General features: G+C 52.7%; 1 protein-coding gene across 3 annotated transcripts; it reads right to left on the reverse strand.

Moving 5' to 3' along the window:
- Nucleotides 1–10,550: 10,550 nt before the first annotated feature.
- FRS3 (fibroblast growth factor receptor substrate 3) lies at nucleotides 10,551–20,358 on the reverse strand. 3 transcript variants are annotated; one of them, XM_063666964.1, is made up of 8 exons: nucleotides 20,187–20,358; nucleotides 18,411–18,554; nucleotides 18,137–18,205; nucleotides 17,299–17,387; nucleotides 15,794–15,980; nucleotides 13,153–13,314; nucleotides 12,191–12,339; nucleotides 10,551–11,908 (listed from the first exon to the last, which is right to left on the reverse strand). In XM_063666964.1, the coding sequence occupies exons 4-8, from the start codon at nucleotides 17,362–17,364 to the stop codon at nucleotides 10,994–10,996; spliced, it is 1,479 nt and encodes a 492-aa protein (XP_063523034.1). In that variant the 5' UTR covers nucleotides 17,365–17,387; nucleotides 18,137–18,205; nucleotides 18,411–18,554; nucleotides 20,187–20,358; the 3' UTR covers nucleotides 10,551–10,993. The 3 variants fall into 3 exon arrangements, with proteins under 3 accessions (XP_063523034.1, XP_054349299.2, XP_054349297.2); XM_054493324.2 differs by lacking the exon at nucleotides 18,137–18,205; XM_054493322.2 differs by lacking the exons at nucleotides 18,137–18,205; nucleotides 20,187–20,358 and adding an exon at nucleotides 19,106–20,061.
- Between the last annotated feature and the right edge of the window lie 325 nt (nucleotides 20,359–20,683).

Below are 20,683 nucleotides of genomic sequence, written 5' to 3' on the forward strand. Positions count from 1 at the left end.
AGCCTCCTATGGATACGGTTACAGTCCCAGGTCCTTGGAGCCAGCTCAGATTCTGGCCAATCTAGTTTGGGTTCTGGAGAGGTGTGCCTGTGAGCAGCAGTGTGCCACTGGCCAGGGCTCTCCCTGTGCTCAGGGACTCCTAGTGTGGGACACCAGGGGCCTATGACAGGGGCTGGGGCTGAGCAGCCTCCAGAGGGATACCCCTTGGTAGGTGTGTATAGCACATCAACTCTTCCCAACATCCCAACATCCAGAAGGCCTGGCTCTGTGTGCCCATTGTACAGTATGGGAAACTGAGAACTAGAGCAGATAGGGGGATCCCCAGCCTCAGGGGGTCTTCATGCACCCCACAGTGATGGGGAAGAGAAAGGATCCAGAGGCCTTGGATGAGCCTTAAAGCCACCTGCATTGACTTCCTCCCTGAAGATCCCCTTTTGCTGATTCTGAGGTTACCTGGGAGGTGTCTGTCTGACTGTGCCTGTTTCCTGCCAAGTCTGGGGACCCTCTCCCAGCCCTGCTCAGATTCCAGGGAGCTGAGTCTCTGATTCTGAAGTTCCAGGAGGATCTCTGAGGATCTCCACTTTTTCCCTTTGTAGGAGAATGTGTCACTGCTGCCTAGTGCTAGGCCCGAGGTCCCAGGGGCTTGTCCTCCAGGGAGTCTGTCTCACTTCTGCTGTGCTCTCTCTGCTGACTCCCCACACCTGCTCTGGACATGAATATGCCCTTCCACTCACAGCACTGCTGCTGCATGTCCCAAAGCCCTGGGGGTGTGGTGGGGCTTGCCATCCAGGTCACCCTTGGTCACAGGTCCAGCAGACAGCACAGACCAAATCACAGGGACAGGAGCAGTGAGGTGGGGCCTCCACAAGGCCTGGCCTTGCCCTCAGGAGTGTGGGGCTGGTGGAGACCTCAGCTCTGAGTTGGCGGTGCCTGAAGGACGCTGCTCTGCAGTCTCTGGCTCCAGGGATGGGTCACAGTGTCAAGGGAACTGTCCCCCCAGGCTTCCAGCTCAAATCTGCCCCTCTTACCCCCAGATTCCTTTCCCATATTAGTAAAAGTTCTCTCTTCTTCCAGTTGTCAGACCCCAAACCTCAGAGTCCTCCTTAATCCTCTTTTTCCTTTTCCCATATTCTCCTACCAATAGTTCCATTGTCAATGCCCTATTGGGTCCACCTCCAGAATACATCCCAAATCTGTCCACCTCTCCCCTTTTCCACTGCCACCACCCACTTCCAAGCCACCATCATCTCTCTCTAGATTATAGCAGTAGCCTCCTATCCTAGTTTGGGCTGCTGTAGCAAATTACCAAGTACTGGGGTGCTTATACAATAAATATTTGGCTAGGCGCGGTGGGTCACACCTGTAATCCCAGCACTTTGGGAGGCCGAGGTGGGCGGATCACCTGAGGTTGGGAATTCAGGACCAGCCTGACCAAAGTGGAGAAACCCCGTCTCTACTATAAATACAAAATTAGCCAAGCATGGTGGCGCACACCTGTAATCCCAGCTACTCGGGAGGCTGAGGCAGGAGAATCGCTTGAACCCAGGAGGCGGAGGTTGCAGAGAGCCGAGATTGCACCACTGTACTCCAGCCTGGGCAACAAGAGCAAGACTCTGTCTCAAAAACAAACAAACAAAAACCTAAGCCGGATCTCATCTGCTCAGAACCCTCCAATAGCTTCCTATTGCTCTTAAAGTAAAATCTGCATGCCTCCCCCAGGTCCTGGTCCTCATGAGGGCATGAATCCTCCTCATGCCCTCATCCCCTACTCACTCCATTTCTTCCCTCTGACAGCTACACTGGCCTCCTTTCACCCTTTTGCTTTTCCTTGAACCCATCCAGCACATTCTCCCTATCGTGCCTTTGCACTTGTTGTCCTTCTGCTTGGAATTTCCTTCCCTCAGTGGTTCATTCAGCCTTTGTCTTGCACTCAAATCTCTGCTTCAATGTCACCTCCCCAGAGAGGTCTTCCTTGACATGCCCATTCCCGACACTCAACCACATTACTCCTTGTGCATTTTTTCTTTTTTTCTTTTTATTTTTTGAGACAGGGTTTCCCTCTGTGCTTAGGCTGGAATGCAGTGGTGTGAACACAGCTCACTGCAGCCTTAATCTCCCGTGCTCAAGCCATCCTCCTGCCTCAGTTTCCTGAGTAGCTGGAACCACAGGAGCATACCACTACGCCCAGCTAAAATTTTTTTAAATTTTTAGTAGAGATGAGGTTTTGCTATGTTGCCCAGCCACATTTTGAACTCCTGAGCTCAAGTGATCCTCTTGCTTCAGCCTCCCAAAGTGTTGGGATTACAGGCGTTAGGCACCATACCCAGCCTCTTTTTTTTTGAGATGGAGTCTACCACTTTCACCCATGCTGGAGTGCAGTGGCACGATCTTGGCTCACTGCAAGCTCCGCCTCCCGGGTTCACGCCATTCTCCTGCCTCAGCCTCCCGAGTAGCTGGGACTACAGGCGCCCACCACCAAGCCCAGCTAATTTTTTGTATTTTTAGTAGAGACGGGGTTTCACCGTGTTAGCCAGGATGGTCTCGATCTCCTGACCTCGTGATCCGCCCACCTCGGCCTCCCAAAGTGCTAGGATTAAAGGCGTGAGCCACTGCGCCCGGCCCCCAGCCTCTTTTTAAAAAAACATTTTTAGAGTTCGGGCATAGTGGCTCATACCTATAATCTCAGCACTTTGGGAGGCTGAGGCAGGTGGATCACTTGAGGTCAGGAGTTCAAGACCAGCCTGGTCAACATGGTGAAATGCCGTCTCTACAAAAAATACAAAAATTAGCCTGGCATGGTGGTGCACACCTGTAATCCCATCTGCTCCAGGGATAAGGCAGAAGAATCACTTGAACCCGGGAAGCAGAGGTTGCAGTGAGCTGAGATTCCTGCCACTGCTCTCTAGCCTGGGCAACAGAGCGAGACCCTTTCTCAAAAACATATATATATTTTTAGAGATGGGGGTCTTGCTCTGTTGCCCAGGTTGGTCTCAAACTGCTGGCTTCATGTGATCCTCCCACCTTGGCCTCCCAAGTCCCTGGGATTACAAGAAGGAGCCACCACATCTGGCTTCCTTTTACATTTTCTTTAAAGTTATCTCTTCCCTAAACTTAACGTATGAATACTTGCCGGTTGATCGCCTCACCATCAGAAGAATGTAAGTTCACGTGGGCACGGGCTGTATCTGTCCTCCTTGCTGCTCTGTCCCCAGCACTCAGCACAGTGCCTGGAACATTAGCAGGCTCTCCATAAATATGTGTTGGTTATGAACAGGAGACAGAGTCTGATTAAGATTTTAAAAAAAGAAAAAATGAGGCCAGGTGCAGTGGCTCACGCTTGTAATCCCAGCACTTTGGGAGGCCAAGGCAGGCAGATCACCTGAGGTCAGGAGTTCGAGACCAGCCTGTCCAACATGGCGAAACCCCGCCTCTACTAAAAATACAAAAATTAGCTGGGCTTGGTGGCGTGTGCCTGTAATCCCAGCTGAAGCAGGAGGCTCACTTGAACCTGGGAGGTGGAGGTTGCAGTGAGCCGAGATTGCGCCACTGAGCTCCAGCCTGGGCGACAGAGCGAGACTCTGTCTCAAAAACAAAAACAAAAAATTAAACAAAACAAAACAAAACAAAAATGTGTGTTGGATGAGTGGTGAGTGAATGTCCACACCTGGTCTGAGCCATGCCTCCTCATGATCCACAGCCTGGCCCATGCAATCCACATGCAGGTGCGCAGCCCGCCATTCCATAGCCTGGAAAGTATAGTCGCCTCCACTTTCCCTGACTACCCTTAACTCAGCCCTCCCACCTCACGGCCCATCTGCTTCTTTCCTCCCAACAGCCCAGTCCTTCCCCTCCCAACTGCCCTCCCGCCAGGCTAATTGCTAAGCCCACACTCCCATCTTGGTTCCCAAGTCCTCCTCATGCTCGTGGTCCACTTCCTTCAGGAAGCTTCTCCACATCACTTATTACTTTGACAACCATAATAAAGCTAAGCTTGGGCTCTGTGCCAAGTACCCACTGAAAGCTTTATGTGTGTTTTCCTATTGAACTCATAGCAACATTATGGGGTAAGTCATTATTTCCCTTTAATAGATGAGGAAACAGGTTCAGAGAGGTTGAGTGATCTGCCTGAGGTCACACAGCTACCAAATGGCAGAGGCATGTGTCCCATAATCCTGTCTGGTGCGATCCTCATTCCCCCAACTAGACTGCAAGCTTTGAGGAGTCAGGGCTTTGTCTGGACTCAGCCCACACAACCCAGATTCTGTATCCTGGGCCCATTGTGTCCAGTGTTTGGGAAATCAAAGCCACTATACTTGTGTGACTGTACATTGTGTCTCCCCTCCCCCGTCCCCCATGAATAAAAAATTGATATATTCCTCAGGCTATTTAATCCCAGGGACAGGAGCTCACTGGGGAAAATGGCCAGCACCAGCCCACTGGACCAGAGAGACAAGGAGCCTCAAAGGATCGCTGGTAACTCTTCCCCACCCCACACACCCCTCAGCCTGATGTCCTGCACCCCGCCTGCCATTGCTGCTCCCACCTCGCCCCAGCAGCTGCCCAGCTCTCTCCGATCCAGGCAGCACACAGTCAAGATGAACAATTTAATTACAATTTACATTTATTTTCCCCCAGAGAGCCAGAGCCCCCAGTTCTCCATATTGTCACCTCACACAGTTTTTCTGGGACGCTATTACCCAGAGGGCAACCAGGCCAGGCTGAAGGGGGGCAGGTGGAGGGAGGCAACAAGGAGGGTCCCCCAAGAGATCATGCCTCTCCAGCTACCGGGGTAAAGTGCAGGGAGAAGGAGACAGCTGTAGACACCCTCCTTCATCAGCGGGGCTAATGGTTCCCTGCCCCCACCCATTAACTCAGTCATTATACTAATGATCCCTTAAAAATGAGCCTAATGGCCAGGGTGAGGTGGCTCATGCCTGTGATCCCAGAACTTTGGGAAGCCGAGGCGGGTGGATCACAAGGTCAGGAGTTCAAGACCAGCCTGGCCAATATGGTGAAACGCTGTTTCTATTAAAAATACAAAAATTAGCCAGGCGTGGTGGTGGGAGCCTGTAATCCCAGCTACCCAGGAGGCTGAGGCAGGAGAATTCCTTGAGCCTGGGAGGCGGAGCCGAGGTCACACCACTGCACTCCAGCCTGGGCGACAGAGCGAGACTCCATCTCAAAAAAAAAAAAAAAAAAAAGTGAGCCTAATGACAACCTGCACCTGGAGCACAGGTGATGCTCTCACTTGCCTGTGTCACTCATCCAGCTCCTCTCCACAGGCAACTCTGCAAGGAATGACCATCCCTGGAGAAACGGGAGCCCAGAGAGACCCAGAGAGTGACTCACCCAGAGAGTGACTCACCTGGTGAAGCAAGACAAGTGGCGAGGCCGGGCATGGTGGCTCACGCCTTTAATCCCAGCACTTTGGGAGGCCAAGGTGTGTGGATCACCTGAGGTCAGTTCAAGACCAGCCTGGTCAACATGGTGAAACCCTGTTTCTACTAAAAATACAAAAATTAGCTGGGCATGGTTGTGGGTGCCTATAATCCCAGCTGAAGCAGGAGAATCGCTTGAACCCGGGAGGCAGAGGTTGCAGTGAGCCAGTATCATGCCATTGCACTCCAGCCTGGGCGACAGAGTGAGACTCTGTCTCAAACAAACAAACAAACAAAAAACAAGTGGCGAGAAGACCTTGTCAGGGGGGCTCACAGAACCAAGTTCCCAGAAGCACTTGGCTGAGAGCTCCAGGTACTCCAGCCTCACCATCCACCCCCAGCGGAGACCCTCCTCCCAGACACTTCTCTCAGACAAACCCAGCCACCCCTCTCTACTCTTCACTTGTCTTAGAGACAATTTAGTGCCTCTAAATTCCAGAACAGACTCTGATCATCAAGAAGAAATGTCACCTGAATGAACGGACAGTTAACAAGCCAAGGACTCCAATATAGCAGGGGTTGGGGGTGAGGAATGCTGCAGTTGCTTAAGTGGAGACCTGGTGATTTCAGGTCAGGGTCAGCTTTAAGGGCCCAAGAGCCAACAGGGCCACTAAAGTGCTAACTCAGACATTATTCTTATGCTAACTCAGGTGCTCAGTTCTGGGTCAAACTAGAACATAAAGCAGTAGACACCTAGCCATGCTGGAAAGAACCATGTTCAAGGCTGGGTGTGGTGGCTCACGCCTGTAATCCCAGCACTTTGGGAGGCCAAGGACAGCAGATCACTTGAGGTCAGGAGTTTGAGACCAGCCTGGCCAACATGGTGAAACCTCGTCTCTACTAAAAATAGAAAAATTAGCCGGGTGTGGTGGCACACACCTGTAATCCCAGCTACTCAGGAGGCTGAGGCAGGAAAATCGCTTGAACTTGGGAGGCGGAGGTTGCAGTGAGCCAAGATCATGCCATTGCCCTCCAGCCTGGGCTACAGAGTGAGACTCCATCTCAAAAAAAGAAAGAAAGAAAGAGAGAGAGAGAAGAAAGAAAGAGAGAGAGGGAGGGAGGGAGGGAGGAAGGAAGGAAAGAAAGACAGAAAGAAAAAGAAAGAGAGAGAGAGAAAGAAAAAGAAAGACAGAAAGAAAGAAAGAAAGAAAGAAAGAAAGAAAGAAAGAAAAGAAAAAGAAAGAAAGAAAGAAAAGAAAAAGAAAGAAAGAAAGAAAACCATGTTCAGGTAAAAATAACATCTGCCACTTACTGAGCACCTACTATGGGCCAGTCGCCATGCTTCACGCTGGGTAGACATTCTCGTTTGACCCTCACAACAACTGTTATTATCCCTGTGTGACAGACGAGGAAACTGGGGCATGAGTCAAGTTGTTAGTAAGTGGTGACGCCAACTTTCAAAGTTCAGCACCCTTGGCAGAGAGACTAGACTTAGCCATGCTGTGATCCAGAAGCAGAATTAGGACCCAATGGGAAGAATTGTAGGGACTTCATAAGACTTGAGTTGAGGGAGGGCTTGTTAGGTAGTGAGCTCCCTGTCCTGGAAATGTGTGAGCAAACACTAGATAAGTATCTTCAGGACTCCTGTTGCAGAAATCCCTGGATGGGTCCTAGCTTAGCTGCCCTACAAGCTCTGAGATTCTATCTTGGACCCTGTGAACTATACAGAGCCCTGAAGGGCTCACACAGGCCCTCCCCACCCTTGCCTCAGCCCTCCCTATACCTTTCTGAAGGCCCAAGGGTGCCTCATTACAAGACCCCCCACCTGTGAGTAGGATACCCCTTGAAGATATTGGTCAGAAAGCACCCCAGAGCTCAGGGAGCCTAAGTTCTGAGGGCCTCCCATGAGGCTGATTTGCTCTCCGGAGAGGCAGGCAGAGGCGAGTGAAGTCAAGCCTCTTCTTGCACACCTGCCCTGGCCTCTCCTGTCGACACAACCAGGAGCCATTTCTGAGGAAATGAGAGTAGAGGGGCAGAGCTGGTAGGTGGACGTAGGGCAGGCCCCAGGGGAGAGCAGGTTCACCCTGTAGTTAACTGGGAAAGGCCCTGGCTTGGATTTCAGGATTCCTGAGTGGGAGCACTGGAATGTGATCCCCTGCTGGGACTCAACCCAGGGAGAAGCACCCAACAGAGTCTCCCTGCAGCCCACCTGAGGGAATGAGGCTCCTTCAGGCCAGGCAGGGAGCAGGGGGTGGAGGAGACACACGACAGGCATCCAGCCCTAGCCCGAACCACCAATTAACTTCACGGCCTGAGGCAAGTTACGTCACCTCTTGGCCTGTTTCGTCCTCTGTACAGCGATGATAACATCCCGCCAGTGAGGCCTGATAGAGATAAATATTCGACAAGGCCCTGTGGAAAGCTGACTGTGTTTATACCCTTGTAAAGTGCTATTATTACGGGGGGGGGGGGGGGGGACCTTGGGGAGGGCCCCTCCTGGTCTGACCTGAAATGTCACTCCCAGACAGGATGCTGGATCCTGTCCTTTCCTGAGGGCAGCCCAGGGGTGGGTAGGGCCTGTTTCTAAAGAAGAGAACCCAGCACTCGGCAAACATGCATTGATATTGGTGATGATCTTTGGATGATGATGGTGATGGAAACTGATTCCATCTGTGCACCACACCCTGACGGCAGGGCGGGCTCAAACACAGGGGCGGCAGTTACCCTCCTGGGCATTGCTCCCACCCACCCCTTCCCACCAGGAAAGCTGTCCACTCACACCCTGCCCTCCCCTCGAGAGGAAAATTCCTGTAGTAGACCTCATGGGCCAGAGGCAGTGACCAGGGGAGGGGACAGGAAAGGTTGGGGGCCACACTGAGCTGGAAGTCGACTCCTTGGACACCCCCAAGCCCCACAAACATGCTCATCGAAGCAATTATGACTTGCTCTAGGGAGACCCCAGGGGTCAGGCCAGGATCTGGCAACCCAGAGAATGAGAATAACTGCCCCTTCTTGATTTGTTCAGCAAAGCGACAGCCTGGGGGACTGAAGAGTTGTGATTTCTAAGGGAACAGCTGAGTTGTTAACACAGCTTGCAGGAGTCTTTGTCTACTTCCAAAGTGGCACCATGTTTGTTTCATTGGCTACTTCTCATATCAGCTCCATGTCTTCCAGGTACAAAAGCTGAGCCCAGTTGGGTAACCAAATGCTTAAGGTAGCAGAGATAATGACCAAGTCAGGACAGGTCTCTTAAGCCAGCCTCTGGCTACCCCATCATAGTATCTGTCCATTGATAAGGCGGAGCCTGCACTGACCCATGAGTCACAAACATGGCCAGGATCCCTAAGCCTGGTCCCGGCATAGCCATACCTGCCCCCACATATCCACCCTCCTGTTTGGAGACACCCACCACCCCGACTGTGGAGGTCATGAGTAGTAGCAGGGGTAGTGTATGAGGACATCCAAACAGAATCGAGCTGCTTGGATAAGCTGCAGAGAAGACAGCATTTCCCTACTACAGTGTGGAAAACTGCAATGAATCCAGCCTGCAGCAGGTGACCCCTCTGGTCCAGAGACCAAAAGGATATAAGGAGGAGAAGGGTTTGGTGCCAGCTCTGGGGTTGTGGCAGCTGCCCTCTTGAGCTCTGCTGGGCCCCACTGGAAGGGCCTTTTCACATCCTGTTGTGGCCAGTCGTCACTGCCCATTTCACTGACAGAAAGTGATACCTGAGGTCGGGGGGTCTGAAAGCTTCCAGTCCAACCCCCACTCAGAGAAGGTAAGCTCCAGGAAATGAGGCCCAGGCAGCAGTGTCCTGGACAGTAGGAGGGGGAGGGATCTGGGTGGAGTGTCTCGCCTGGGCTTGTTTCCTTGGTGACAAAGAGGACAGGTCTGCTTGCTCCACAGGACAGGAAGCTGGAGCACAAACAGTGACAAGGCTTTTCCCCAAGTTGGACAAACACAGCTCTCATTCTTCACCTGGGCCCTGAGTGGCTTATCACAAAAGCAGGATTTCCTTTAGATGAACCGCACTGGGGTTTCAGACAGAAATGGAGTCTTGGAGGAAAGGAAGCCAGCAAGAGGAGGAGGAGGAGAGAGGCAGCCTCAGGACAGAGAAAGGAGCTCCTGGAACAAATCAGCACTAGGTTGTGTGTGCAGCACAGCCCTGCTGGACCCTGCGCTTCCAGGCAGGTGCTCCGATGTGGCAGCTCTGTTAGCGCCCAGCCTTGTGGCAGGGTAGAGGCATCCTAACAGTCCATTCCTGAAGGGACGTTCTCTACGAAACACACTTAGCAAGCCAGATTATCTAGTTAAACATTACACTGTGTTTTTTCATTTTGCTATAATCCTAGGATTTTAGTAAAGTCCTGTTTAAAGGTCTGGTCTTGACTCAGCCATGCTGGGGGCAGCTAAGGAGGATCCAGGATCCATCTCTGGGCCAAGGTGGTAAAGGACAGCAGTGCCCTTTGGGGCCTGCCTATTGGCAGGGGCGTCAGTGAGGGCTCCCCAAGAAGGTGAAGGTGTCTCTTCTGTAGCTGTGTCCGCTCCACTGTACTCCTCACCTGTTACCAGCCTCAGAGGGCTGGGCTCTACCTCATTAGGGCAGTCCTCACAGGCTCCCCTTTTGGCTTCTAGGACTCCAGTCATCCCACCCCTTTCCTTCAACAGAGCATCCATCCCTGGCAACTTTAGGTTCATGGCCAGGGCTTCTTGGAGGAGAAAAATAAATGACTGGCCGGGCACGGTGGCTCACGCCTGTAATCCCAGCACTTTGGGAGGCTGAGGTGGGTGGATCACCTGAGGTCAGGAGTTCGAGACCAGGCTGGCCAACATGGAGAATCCCCATCTCTACTAAAAATACAAAAATTAGCTGGGCATGGTGGCAGGCACCTGTAACTCCAGCTACTTGGGAGGCTGAGGTGGGAGAACTGCTTGAACCCGGGAAGCGGAGGTTGCAGTGAGCTGAAATCACGCCACTGCACTCCAGGCTGGGCCACAAGAGCGAAAACTTGTCTCAAAAAAAAAAAACAAAAAAAAACCATGGACTTGCCACAAAAAAATCATAACTGCCCCAAATTCCCCAGAGTGAAGCCCTTACCTCAATTAGGCCTGCCCTGTGTCCAACCCAGGACCACACCAGAAAAGATTCCCTAAGAAGATGATATCCACTGGGCCAGAATTTAAAAATAATTATATTAATAATAAATATGTTAAATTACATTTAAAACAATAAATAGAAAAATAAACTGATAAATAAAATCAACAGGTACAAAATGTTTCAAAATTCCAACCAAAAAAAACACACATGGACAGTCGGCAGACAAGACAAATGGACAGAACGGGAGGGCGCTAAACGCAATCACAGGAACCCTTCACAGTTGACGTCTCGGCTCCCTCCTCGCCTGGTCACCCTTCTCTCCCCAGCCTGGAGACAGACCAGGAGACTCGGTGGCTGATATCTCTGGGGACTCCAGCCAGCACAGGGAAGCATCTGGTCCCACCTCCATGCCTTCTGCAAAGCAACCCTGAACCCTGGGGAGGGTGGGTTCAGAGGACAGGAGTGTGAGGCAGAGGCTGGATCATGGTGGGGCAGAGGGTGGTGAGGACCGGGACGTCCCTACAGAGGCAGGTCGGTGCTGTTGTGCCGGGTTTTCCTGGCGGTGCCATCGTCTCGGGGCAGAGCTCTCTGCAGGTTGGACATGGCCACGGTCTTTTTGAGGTCAATCACGGCGTAGGAGTCTGAGCTTCGGGCAGGGTGGGTGGTGGGCATGGGGGCTTGGGGGCTCGAGGGGTTCTGGGGCTCCTTAGGGCGGTCTCCACCCCAGCCCTTTAGCTCCACCTGGATGTAGTTAAGCTGCCTTGGGGGCTCGGGCCCCGGCCGGCGGAAATCAAAGTTGAAGACCCTTGGGGAGCCGCGGCGGCGGGTCAGTGGCACAGGAAAGCTGCCGTGGCTGCGGATGGCGGCCCGGGTGCTGGTGGGCTTCTGCAGTGGGGTCTCGTCCTCCTCACCATCAGGGAAGCCATTGGAAGAGGGTGTGAGCCCATCCCTCGAGTCCCCATCATCCCCAGCCTCCCTTCCCAGCTGCTGGGCTTGGCTTTCCCACACAGGGGGCAGCGGGGGCAGGTTCTCATAGTGCAGCAGGGCGGCCCGGCGGTGGGCAAGGCCATTCCAGCCCGGCTCCTCTGGGCTCAGTCTCCAGCCAGCCCCTCGCCGCAGCCCCCCGCTGATGTTCTCGTAGGTGCACTTGGGCTGGGCTGGGCACTCGGAAGGGGCGTCATTGTTATTATTGTGGTGTGGGGGGTCATGCAGGCTGGGACAGAGGCCCTGGCACTTCACCATGTGCCGCCGAGCAGGGGTCGGGCCCAACACAAACTTCACCTGGCCTGGCTGCAAGAACACCTGTGGGTCCCGTTGGTCAGGACCCCGGGCCTGCGGGAGGAAGGGTACCTGACCCTCAGGCAGGGGCTGCAGGCAGTGGCGGCCCCTGCGGTGGTCATCTTCACTGGCCGGTGTGTTGACATAGGTGTGGGACTGGGGAAAGAGTCCAAGTGAGGCAGGAGTGTCCCAGGGCAGGGAGAAAAGAGAACAGAAGGGACAGGATGAGAGAAAAGCAGCACACAGAAAAAGAGCTGGAGTTTCTTCTTCCTTGTCCTCCAACCCTTCCGAGGAAGCTGCTCCCTTTTGGGGACAGGAAGGGACTGTTACAATGTTCTTCCCCTTCCCGTGATCCTTACTGGGAGGAGGTGGCCTTATTTCCTATCCCTCGTCCCCACCCAGACCAACAGGGCAGGGGCTGGCCGGCTGCATGCTCACCTGCTCATCAGGAGCAATGAGGGCATGGGTGGACTCTTCCCCAAGCGAGGGGTGCCGCAGGCTGCTTGTCGAGAGCCGCCGGGGAGCTGAGAATCGTGGGCCCTCTCCAGGGCAGCCATTGGAAAAGCTGGAGACAGTGTAGCCTAGAGCTGAGCAGAGGGGAGACAAGCCCAGGAGAGGGAAACTTAAGCCACCTGACAACCACTTGCAGCTGTGTATGCGGCATCCTGGGACTCCTCTAATGGAGGACAGATGTTCTCAGGGCCTCAGAGTGGTTAAACCCCACTGAGCCACCAGCCCCCCATTATCCTTCATCTTTCCTCTGCTCTTCAAACCCTGCCCTTTCCCTCAAGCTCAGCTTGAAGCACCTCACCACTCTCCATTATAGCCTCACCCGAAACGCATAAAGCACATCTTGCTGTCACCGGACCGTCCCTTTGCTTCATTCTAGGTCTGCCAGTAAGGTCCAGGGAAGCTCCTCAAAAAAAGGGACTGTGCTTCTATTTCTCCTGTCCCCCATGGGCCAGTCCAAGGAGCGCAGAACACCAAACAGGTGCCTGATCTGAATTCAATGACTGAATAAGCAGAAGTCGTAGGACCCTCTCCAGAATACGGTCATGGCCAGAGATGCCTGCACCAACAGCAAGGAAGGTATATGGGGATGACCCAATAGACAGATGAAGAAAGGAAAAAAACTCCAGACTGCCATTTACATGGAAACCCAAAGTCTTCCTGTCTGCTCCCCAACCATCAGTCAATACAAGGCCCAGGACTCAACAACCTCAGTTTGAGTCACCTAGCCCAGCCCAGGACTTATCGATCCTCAAGAATGGTTCTGATCATGGACAACTGTCCTGGAAGGCTGGCTCACCCAGCCTTCCCCCAACCTGCCAGCTTGACTTGACCCTCAGATTTGTGCTTCCTGGGCCTGTGTGTGTGTATGTACACTGGGGTCTCCTCACCATTGGGCGGCTGGGGGGCTCGAGGGAGGTCAAGCTCAGCGGGGTGGCTATTGCGGGTGATGATGACAGGCTCTTCCATCACATTGATGCTGTTGCACTGCATCAGATCCTGAAGGAGGTTGAAGATTTCCTCAGCCCGGGAACACTTAAATGCAAATATTCCTGGAGAAGGAGAGGAAGAAATGACCCTAGGCAATAGGGAAAGACCAGAGGAGCTCAACAGATGCACAATGTGCAGGAAATGTCCCTGAACTCCAGTCCCAGGCCTGCAGGGGCAGGAGAGCCTCTCCTCATCTTGAGCATTCTTTTTCTTTTCTTTTTTGAGATGGAATTTTGCTCTTGCTGCCCAGGCTGGAGTGCAATGGTGCGATCTCAGCTCACTGCAACCTCTGCCTCCCAGATTCAAGCAATTCTCCTGCCTCAGCCTCCCAAGTAGCTGGGATTACAGGTGTCTGCCACTGCGCCCGGCTAATTTTTTGTATTTTTAATTGAGACGGGGTTTCACCATGTTGGTCAGGCTGGTCTCAAACTCCTGACCTCAGGTAATCCCCCTGCTGCGGCCTCCCAAAGTGCTGGGATTACAGACGTGAGACACCACACCTGGCCCTGAGCATTCTTTCTAGGTCTGCTCTAGAATCCAAGAGCTACTAGAAAGGCTGGGCCCAAGGTACCCTGCCCCACCACGCCCACACCACATTGAACACTCCAGCTATATTCCTCTGAAGCGAAATCATTTTCATAAGGATGTGTGTGTTGAGGGGTCACAAGAAGTGAATCAAAACCAAGGTGGAGGCTGGGCATGATGGCTCACGCCTGCAATCTCAGCACTTTGGGAGGCTGAGGAGGGTGGATCACGTGAAGTCAGGAGTTTGAGACCAGCCTGGCCAACATGGTGAAACCCTGTCTCTACTAAAAATACAAAAAATTAGCCAGGCGTGGTGGTGGGCACCTGTAATCCCAACTACTCAGGAGGCTGAGGCAGGAGAATCGCTTGAACCTCGGAAGTAGAGGTTGCAGTGAGCCGAGATTGTGCCACTGCACTCCAGCCTGGGTGACAGAGCGAGACTCTGTCTCAAAAAAAAAAAGAAGAAAGAAAAAAAAACAAAACCAAAAACCAAGGTGGAAAGGATAGTATTAGATGAGTGAACATTCTTTTTTTTTTTTTTTTTTTCGGAGACAGAGTCTCGCCCTGTTGCCCAGGCTGGAGTGCAGTGGTGCGATCTCAGCTCACTGCAAGCTCCGCCTCCTGGGTTCACGCCATTCTCCTGCCTCGGCCTCCCGAGTAGCTGGGACTACAGGTGGCTGCTACCACGCCCGGCTAGTTTTTTGTATTTTTAGTAGAGACGGGTTTTCACCGTGTTAGCCAGGATGGTCTCGATCTCCTGACCTCGTGATCCGACCACCTCGGCCTCCCAAAGTGCTGGGATTACAGGTGTGAGCCACCGCGCCCAGCCAGGTGAGTGAACACTCTACCTCACATGCTTCCCCCATCTTCCTCTGCCTAACACTCCCTGCTTCTTAGGAAAAAAAGCTCCAACCAGAGCACCAGCCCTCAGATCGCTGATGACAAGAGGGTCTACTCTGTTCCCTGCTTCTTCACTTATTAGCCCAGTGTGTGGCCAGAAAGCGAATGCCTACTGTATATAGGTCCCTGACCTCACAGATTAAACTCTGGCGTGGGAAGGAAGAAATCATGGGCCAACTAGCTAAAGGCAAATATGGCAAGGCAATCACATGGCTCCTCAATGCAGCCAGCCTTATAGCCCTTCAAACTGCAACACTGCAACTCAAGGTCCCCGGAACAGCAGGACTGGGCTGAGTGTCTGTCAATCAGGGGACTCAAAGATGCCCTTGGGGTATTGGGCCAGCATGGACTCCTACACTCCCCTCTGTAACAGGGGGACCTGGGACCTAGGGGAGGCTACCTGGGGTGTGCCTATGCATATACCCACAACTAAGACACAGTTAGCCTGGGGAATGGGACAACTATGGTTTGCACAAATAGGATGGGGATGAAATAGGGAAGAAAAATAACTACTCTGGCAAAATATGACGAGAAGTAGGAAAGACCGGAGTTGTAGAGAACCCCGTGTTGGGGCCAGGGGTAGCCCCTCTGGGAACCCAAGTGTAGATCAAACATCACTAGGAGCAAGGATGCCTCTGCCTGTTCTGCCTGCTCACCCAGCGCCCCTGCCTCTGCCTCAGGAATTCCAAGGGTAAGATGCATGGAGGGAAGTCTCCTCCAGCAAACATGACCTCGGAGGCTATTTTGTTGGCAGCCTCATCTGAGAAGCTTGTTCATTCCACCTCTGCACAGTCATAATCCCAAACTGCACTGAACACAATCCCATGCAGGATTCCTTTCGCACAGCTTAAGCCTGGATCCTAAGAGATAAACTCAGACCATGCCACTCTTTCAGAGAGCTGTGGCTGGCTCCAGCCTTGACCTTATGGAATAACCTACCACCCCTGACCTCTGACTGCAGGGAGAATACATCACACTCTACCACCCACAGGTGATGGGGATAACACTAATGTTAGGTAACACTAATTAGCCCTCTTGAGGGCTAATCTGTACATTAGGAACCCTGGAGTCCTGCATAAGCCCCTATCCCAGGGTGGAGCAGGGCCTGGTACTCACCCTGGCCTGTCTGACATCGGCGGCCACTCTCAAAGGAGAAGAGGTTGGAGTCATAGCCATAGCGCCGCAGGCAGAGGTAAGGCCAGCGGACAGCCTCACGCCGATGCAGGTGCAGCACCAGCTCACTCTGCGTCAGCTCCATCACCCCAGAGCCCAGTTCCACCCCCTCGTCATCCACATTTGTCACCTGGAGGGGAGAGGACAGAAGGGTCAATGAGTGAGTCCAACAAGTGTTTGCATGGGTCCCTGAGCCACTGGGAGACAATCTGATGCAGGACAAGAGGTAGGGAACCAAAGGTCACATCCGACTATCACAGACTCTACTGAATGCCATATAACTATATGAAGCAGTGCCACGGACCCACGGCAGTTCTCTGGGCAAATCCTACTTCTCTGGTGCTGAGTTTTGTCATATGGACAGTGGGCGAAGAGGTAGGTAGCTGACTTCCAAGGTCAGTTTGTTAGATAACAAATGTTAGATGACCCCAGACAGCCCATGCCTTAGTATCCAAGGGCCAGATGTTAAGGGGGAAGGGGTTCAATTGTAAATTCAAAATCTTGAGACTGGGACACCCTGACCTAGGAAAGTCAAGCCCAAGGCAGAACCAACGCATATCTCTTCTACCACTTCCCCAACTGTGTGCCCTTACTGAGGGCTCCCTCTTCTGGTGGGCAGGAGAAACATGTGCTTCAACATGCCCCAGAATGAGGAAGGAGGAGGCTCCCTCTAGAGAGGCAGGCAGGGGAGAGCACAGGTTGACTTGGGTCTGCCCTCAGCTTCCCACAGCAAACAGCAAACACTGATGTTGTGCTTACTGTGTGCTAAGCACTATTTAATTTTATTTATTTATTTATTTATTTTTTTTTTGAGATGGCATCTCGCTCTGTCGCCCAGGCTGAAGTGCAGTGGTGCGATCTCAGCCCACTGCAACCTCCACCTCCTGGGTTCAAGTGATTCTCCTGCCTCAGCCTCCCGAGTAGCTGGGATTACAGGTGTGTGCCACCACACCCGGCTAATTTTTGTATTTTTAGTAGAGACGGGGTTTTGCCAAGTTGGCCAGGCTGGTCTCTAACTCCTGACCTCAGGTGATCTGCCTGCCTTGCCCTCCAAAAGTGCTGGTATTACAGGCATGAGCCACCGTGCCTGGCCACTAAGCACTATTTTAAATACTTTACATATATTAACTCACAAATACAGAATTTTGTTTTCTCTAAAAAAAAAGGGGGATATATAAAGTTATAAAAATACACTGACAACAGTTCTAAAAGCACCATTATGGCATTTCTTCATTCTGGGTAATATCAAGAGCTATGAAAACAGCAGTGGTCTGGGCCTCTTTTCCTCAGGCTACTTGAGAGGATATGAGCTCAAGAAGTCTCCATAAACCTACAACCTCAGCCTGGCATTTGATTTGCTGTTAGAGAAGCTGAGGCAACTCCATTAAATTGTTTCTGAGCCCAAGAGGCCATGTTGGGAACACAGGAAAGGAGAGAGCTCTGGGTACCTTGAACTTGGTGGGGTGGTTGTCTGGAATGCTGTCTCTGTTCAGGCAGCTGCAGCAGCTCCCCATGGTGTCAGAGCAGCCAGCCTGCCCTAGGAAAAACATACGGGACATGCAGGTCACCAACTTCAGCTTCAAAAAACCCTGCTCTGGGGAACTTGGGCAAAAGCACCTCATTGTGATCACCTACTCTGTCCAAGAGACTGTGTGATACAGACCCTCCCTCAAAGACTTCACATTCTCAATCCAGGGCCAGACACACATTGGATAAACGTTAATTCAAGTTACAATGTGTTAAGGATGAATGCTGATGGGGGGCTGGAGAGAGCTTCTCAGAGGTAACATTTGATCTGGACCTTGAGAAGTATGTAGGATTCTGACCCATGTAATGACAAGGAAGGCAGGGACACAGGCAGGAAGAAAAGCAGGGGTCCAGGAGAATTGATCTGCAGCAGATGGAGGTGGGTGCCAGTCCAAGCCCCTTATTTGGATTCAGCAAAGAAATGGTCACTTGGGGGTCTCAGACACTTTGGCCTGTACCTGTCTCTTTTTTCCTCCCTTTTTACTTCATCCATCCCACTTCATCCAAGTTCTCTCTTCTCCCTTACTACCATCCCAACGTCCAGTGCAAATTTATCTTTTTGATGTCCTCTTCAAATGAGTTGTTACATTGTGATTATAAAGATATATTCGGAAGACTGAACATTTAAAACAGTGCACAGTTTTAATAACCTCAATTGGATAGTTCTTCATTTAAAAAAAATGCTGGGTTTCCTTCCCTTTTTCTGAAGGGGAGACCAGAGGCCTTACTATTTGGCTCTTCCCTCCAGGATTCCAGTACCTGGATTATACGTCACAATAGTCAGGACTGTGCCTAGAATGAAGAGGACACCACCCACGCTTGAATGACCTAAGGGAACAAGAAATGCATGGACCAATACCAAGCAGAAGTTTTAAGGGGTTGCAACTTGTCACAAGCAATGAGTCTGTAGGATTGACTATCCTTCTAGAACTCCTGCTGAATGGTAAAGCTTTGAACAACCAGGTGACCTGTACCCTCTGTTCCTCCCAACTTGGGAAACGCCATAAAACTGACCCCTATACACAGCTCTTACCTCACCCAGGCCATCGGGGAGCTGACCGTGGGAGGGGCATGGGGAAGGGTTCCCACTTTATTCCCCCTGTCCTTGGTGGGCTGTCATGGCAAACAGTCTGCAGAGAAGTCACCCGGATCCCTCTGGGATACACCTGGGGCTCACCTAGCATAGGAAACAGAGACACTGATTAATAAAACCTTCTATCTTCACCCCCAACTGTTAATGAAACTGACCTGACAGTCCATCCCACCTGGGTATCTGTTCCAGCCCTAATGGGACAAAAACACCAATGAAGAAAGTAAAATCAAGGGCAAAGACAGCACAAATCCCAAGCCCCACGGGCCCTGAGAGGGACAGACTCCCAGAGCATCAATGAGTTTGAAGTCTAAGACGACCCAAGGCCTTTTAAGTCACTTTAGATCTCCCTCTGAGTCCTGTTACAACAAACACCAAAACCATCACCTTACCTTTGCAGAGAACTTTAACTCTACAAAGAGCTTTCTCAAAAGGACACTGTGATATAGTAGAGACAGCACTGGTTTAAGACTCAGGAAACCAATATTCCGGTCAGTTTTGTTGCTACTAAGTATCTGGGAGATTTAAGTCAACCCCCCCCCAACTCCCACCTAAGGCCTTAGTTTTTGGGGGAACCATCTATAAATCGGGGAGCTTCTAGCTTAAATAACTTGTAGAGGTAAAAATGTAAGACAAACATCACTAAAATTGACATGTTCCTCTTCCAAGACAGGCTGCTTCAATTTCGCATTTGGAAGCTTGATAGATTTTCTGCTCCCCAAGCTCTGAAAGGCCTAATTTTAACATAAATGTTAACAGTAAGCCAAAATTTCAGGGCATCTGAGCCCAAGGTAGACAAGTCAACAAGCCAGGACCCTGTAGACCCTGGACATTCCACGTTCCTGCTCTGGAGAAACACTTCCCAGGGCCCCTTGTATCCTGCATCCTTGGACAACTTCCAGGTAAAAGGACCCCATCCCCTTGGTCTGGCTTATTTTCTGGAAGGAAGAAGCAGGCCTAGGGAGGTATGCACAGACTAAAGACAGGTTGCTGGGAAAATACTGGGGCTTGAGCCACCGACGGGGGCAGGGCGGGGGCGCTGAAACGAAGAACCCTAGGGTGCAAGATGGGGGAGGGGTTGCATTTCCCTATCACCATCTCTTCTCCTTAAGATATCAGGATGTATCAGATAGCCCACTGAGGAGGGACTGCATTGAGTGGAAATGGGGAGAGGCCTCTGGTCTGGGAGAGGTATGGATCAGGGGCAGGAGTGAGAGGGGGTGTGGGGGCTGAAAACGTATGAGGACGTTTGGGGAAACATGAGCAAGAATTTTGGATGTGGGCATTTTGGGTAGTGCAAGGAGAATGGGGATATGAGGGATCCTAGGAATTTCCAGGCAGTGGAAGCATTTGGGGGCATCCAAGAGAAATGGTGGGTCCGTGGGCATAGCAGGAGATTTGTTGAGTGAGTGAGGGGGTTCTGAGGGCTCCAGGAGATGCGATGATGTGTCCAGGGCGGAGAGGGTAGAGGTGGGTTGGGGGAGCTAGAGGCTGCAGGACAGGCTGCAGGACTGTCAAGGGGAATTTCTAGATGCCCGTAAGGAATGAGGAGGTCTAGGTTCGTGCTGTCCCCGGATCCCCGCCCCCAGCCCCGGTGCTCCGCCGCCCGCCCGCCCGGGGCTTCCTAGGGAGGGAGTGGAGACTGCGGCGCGGCGCGGCGCGGCGCGGCGCGGCCTCGATGAAGCCGCCTCGTCCCCGCCCCGCCGCGCCCCGACTCACATCGCCCCGCGGCCCGGGCGGCGCCGGGCCCCGCTCCCGGGTCCCGCTGCAGCAGCCGCCGCCCGCCCGGAGCTAAGGCCTCCCCGCCCCGCCCCGCGGCCGCGGGGTCGGAGGTCACCGGCAGCACCAACGAGACGCTGCGGGCGGGCGGACCCGAGCGGGGGCGACCGGCATGCAGCCTAGAAGGTCCCTTTGGAGGACTTTGCAGTCGGGAGCAGTGAGCATGCGCAGACGCCAGAGGGCGCTCCTGGCCAGGGGCTGAGCAAGCCCGGCGGGGACAGGGCGGAGCCTGCGGCGGAGGCGGGGCGCAGAGGCGGGGCTGAGGACACCAAAGTTGGGGGTGCTCCGGGGAGCGGAAAGGGGACGGAGGGTTGGGCGAGAAACGAAGGGAAAGGGAGAGGGTCTGAAGGGACCTGAAAGGAGAAGGGCAAGACGATGGAACCCGGAAGAGGGTTGAGGGGAGAGGAAGGGGCCAGGGGGACCACTGGGGACAAGGG

This window comes from Pongo pygmaeus, chromosome 5, assembly GCF_028885625.2.
Source record: "Pongo pygmaeus isolate AG05252 chromosome 5, NHGRI_mPonPyg2-v2.0_pri, whole genome shotgun sequence".
Taxonomy (NCBI): Eukaryota; Metazoa; Chordata; class Mammalia; order Primates; family Hominidae; genus Pongo; species Pongo pygmaeus.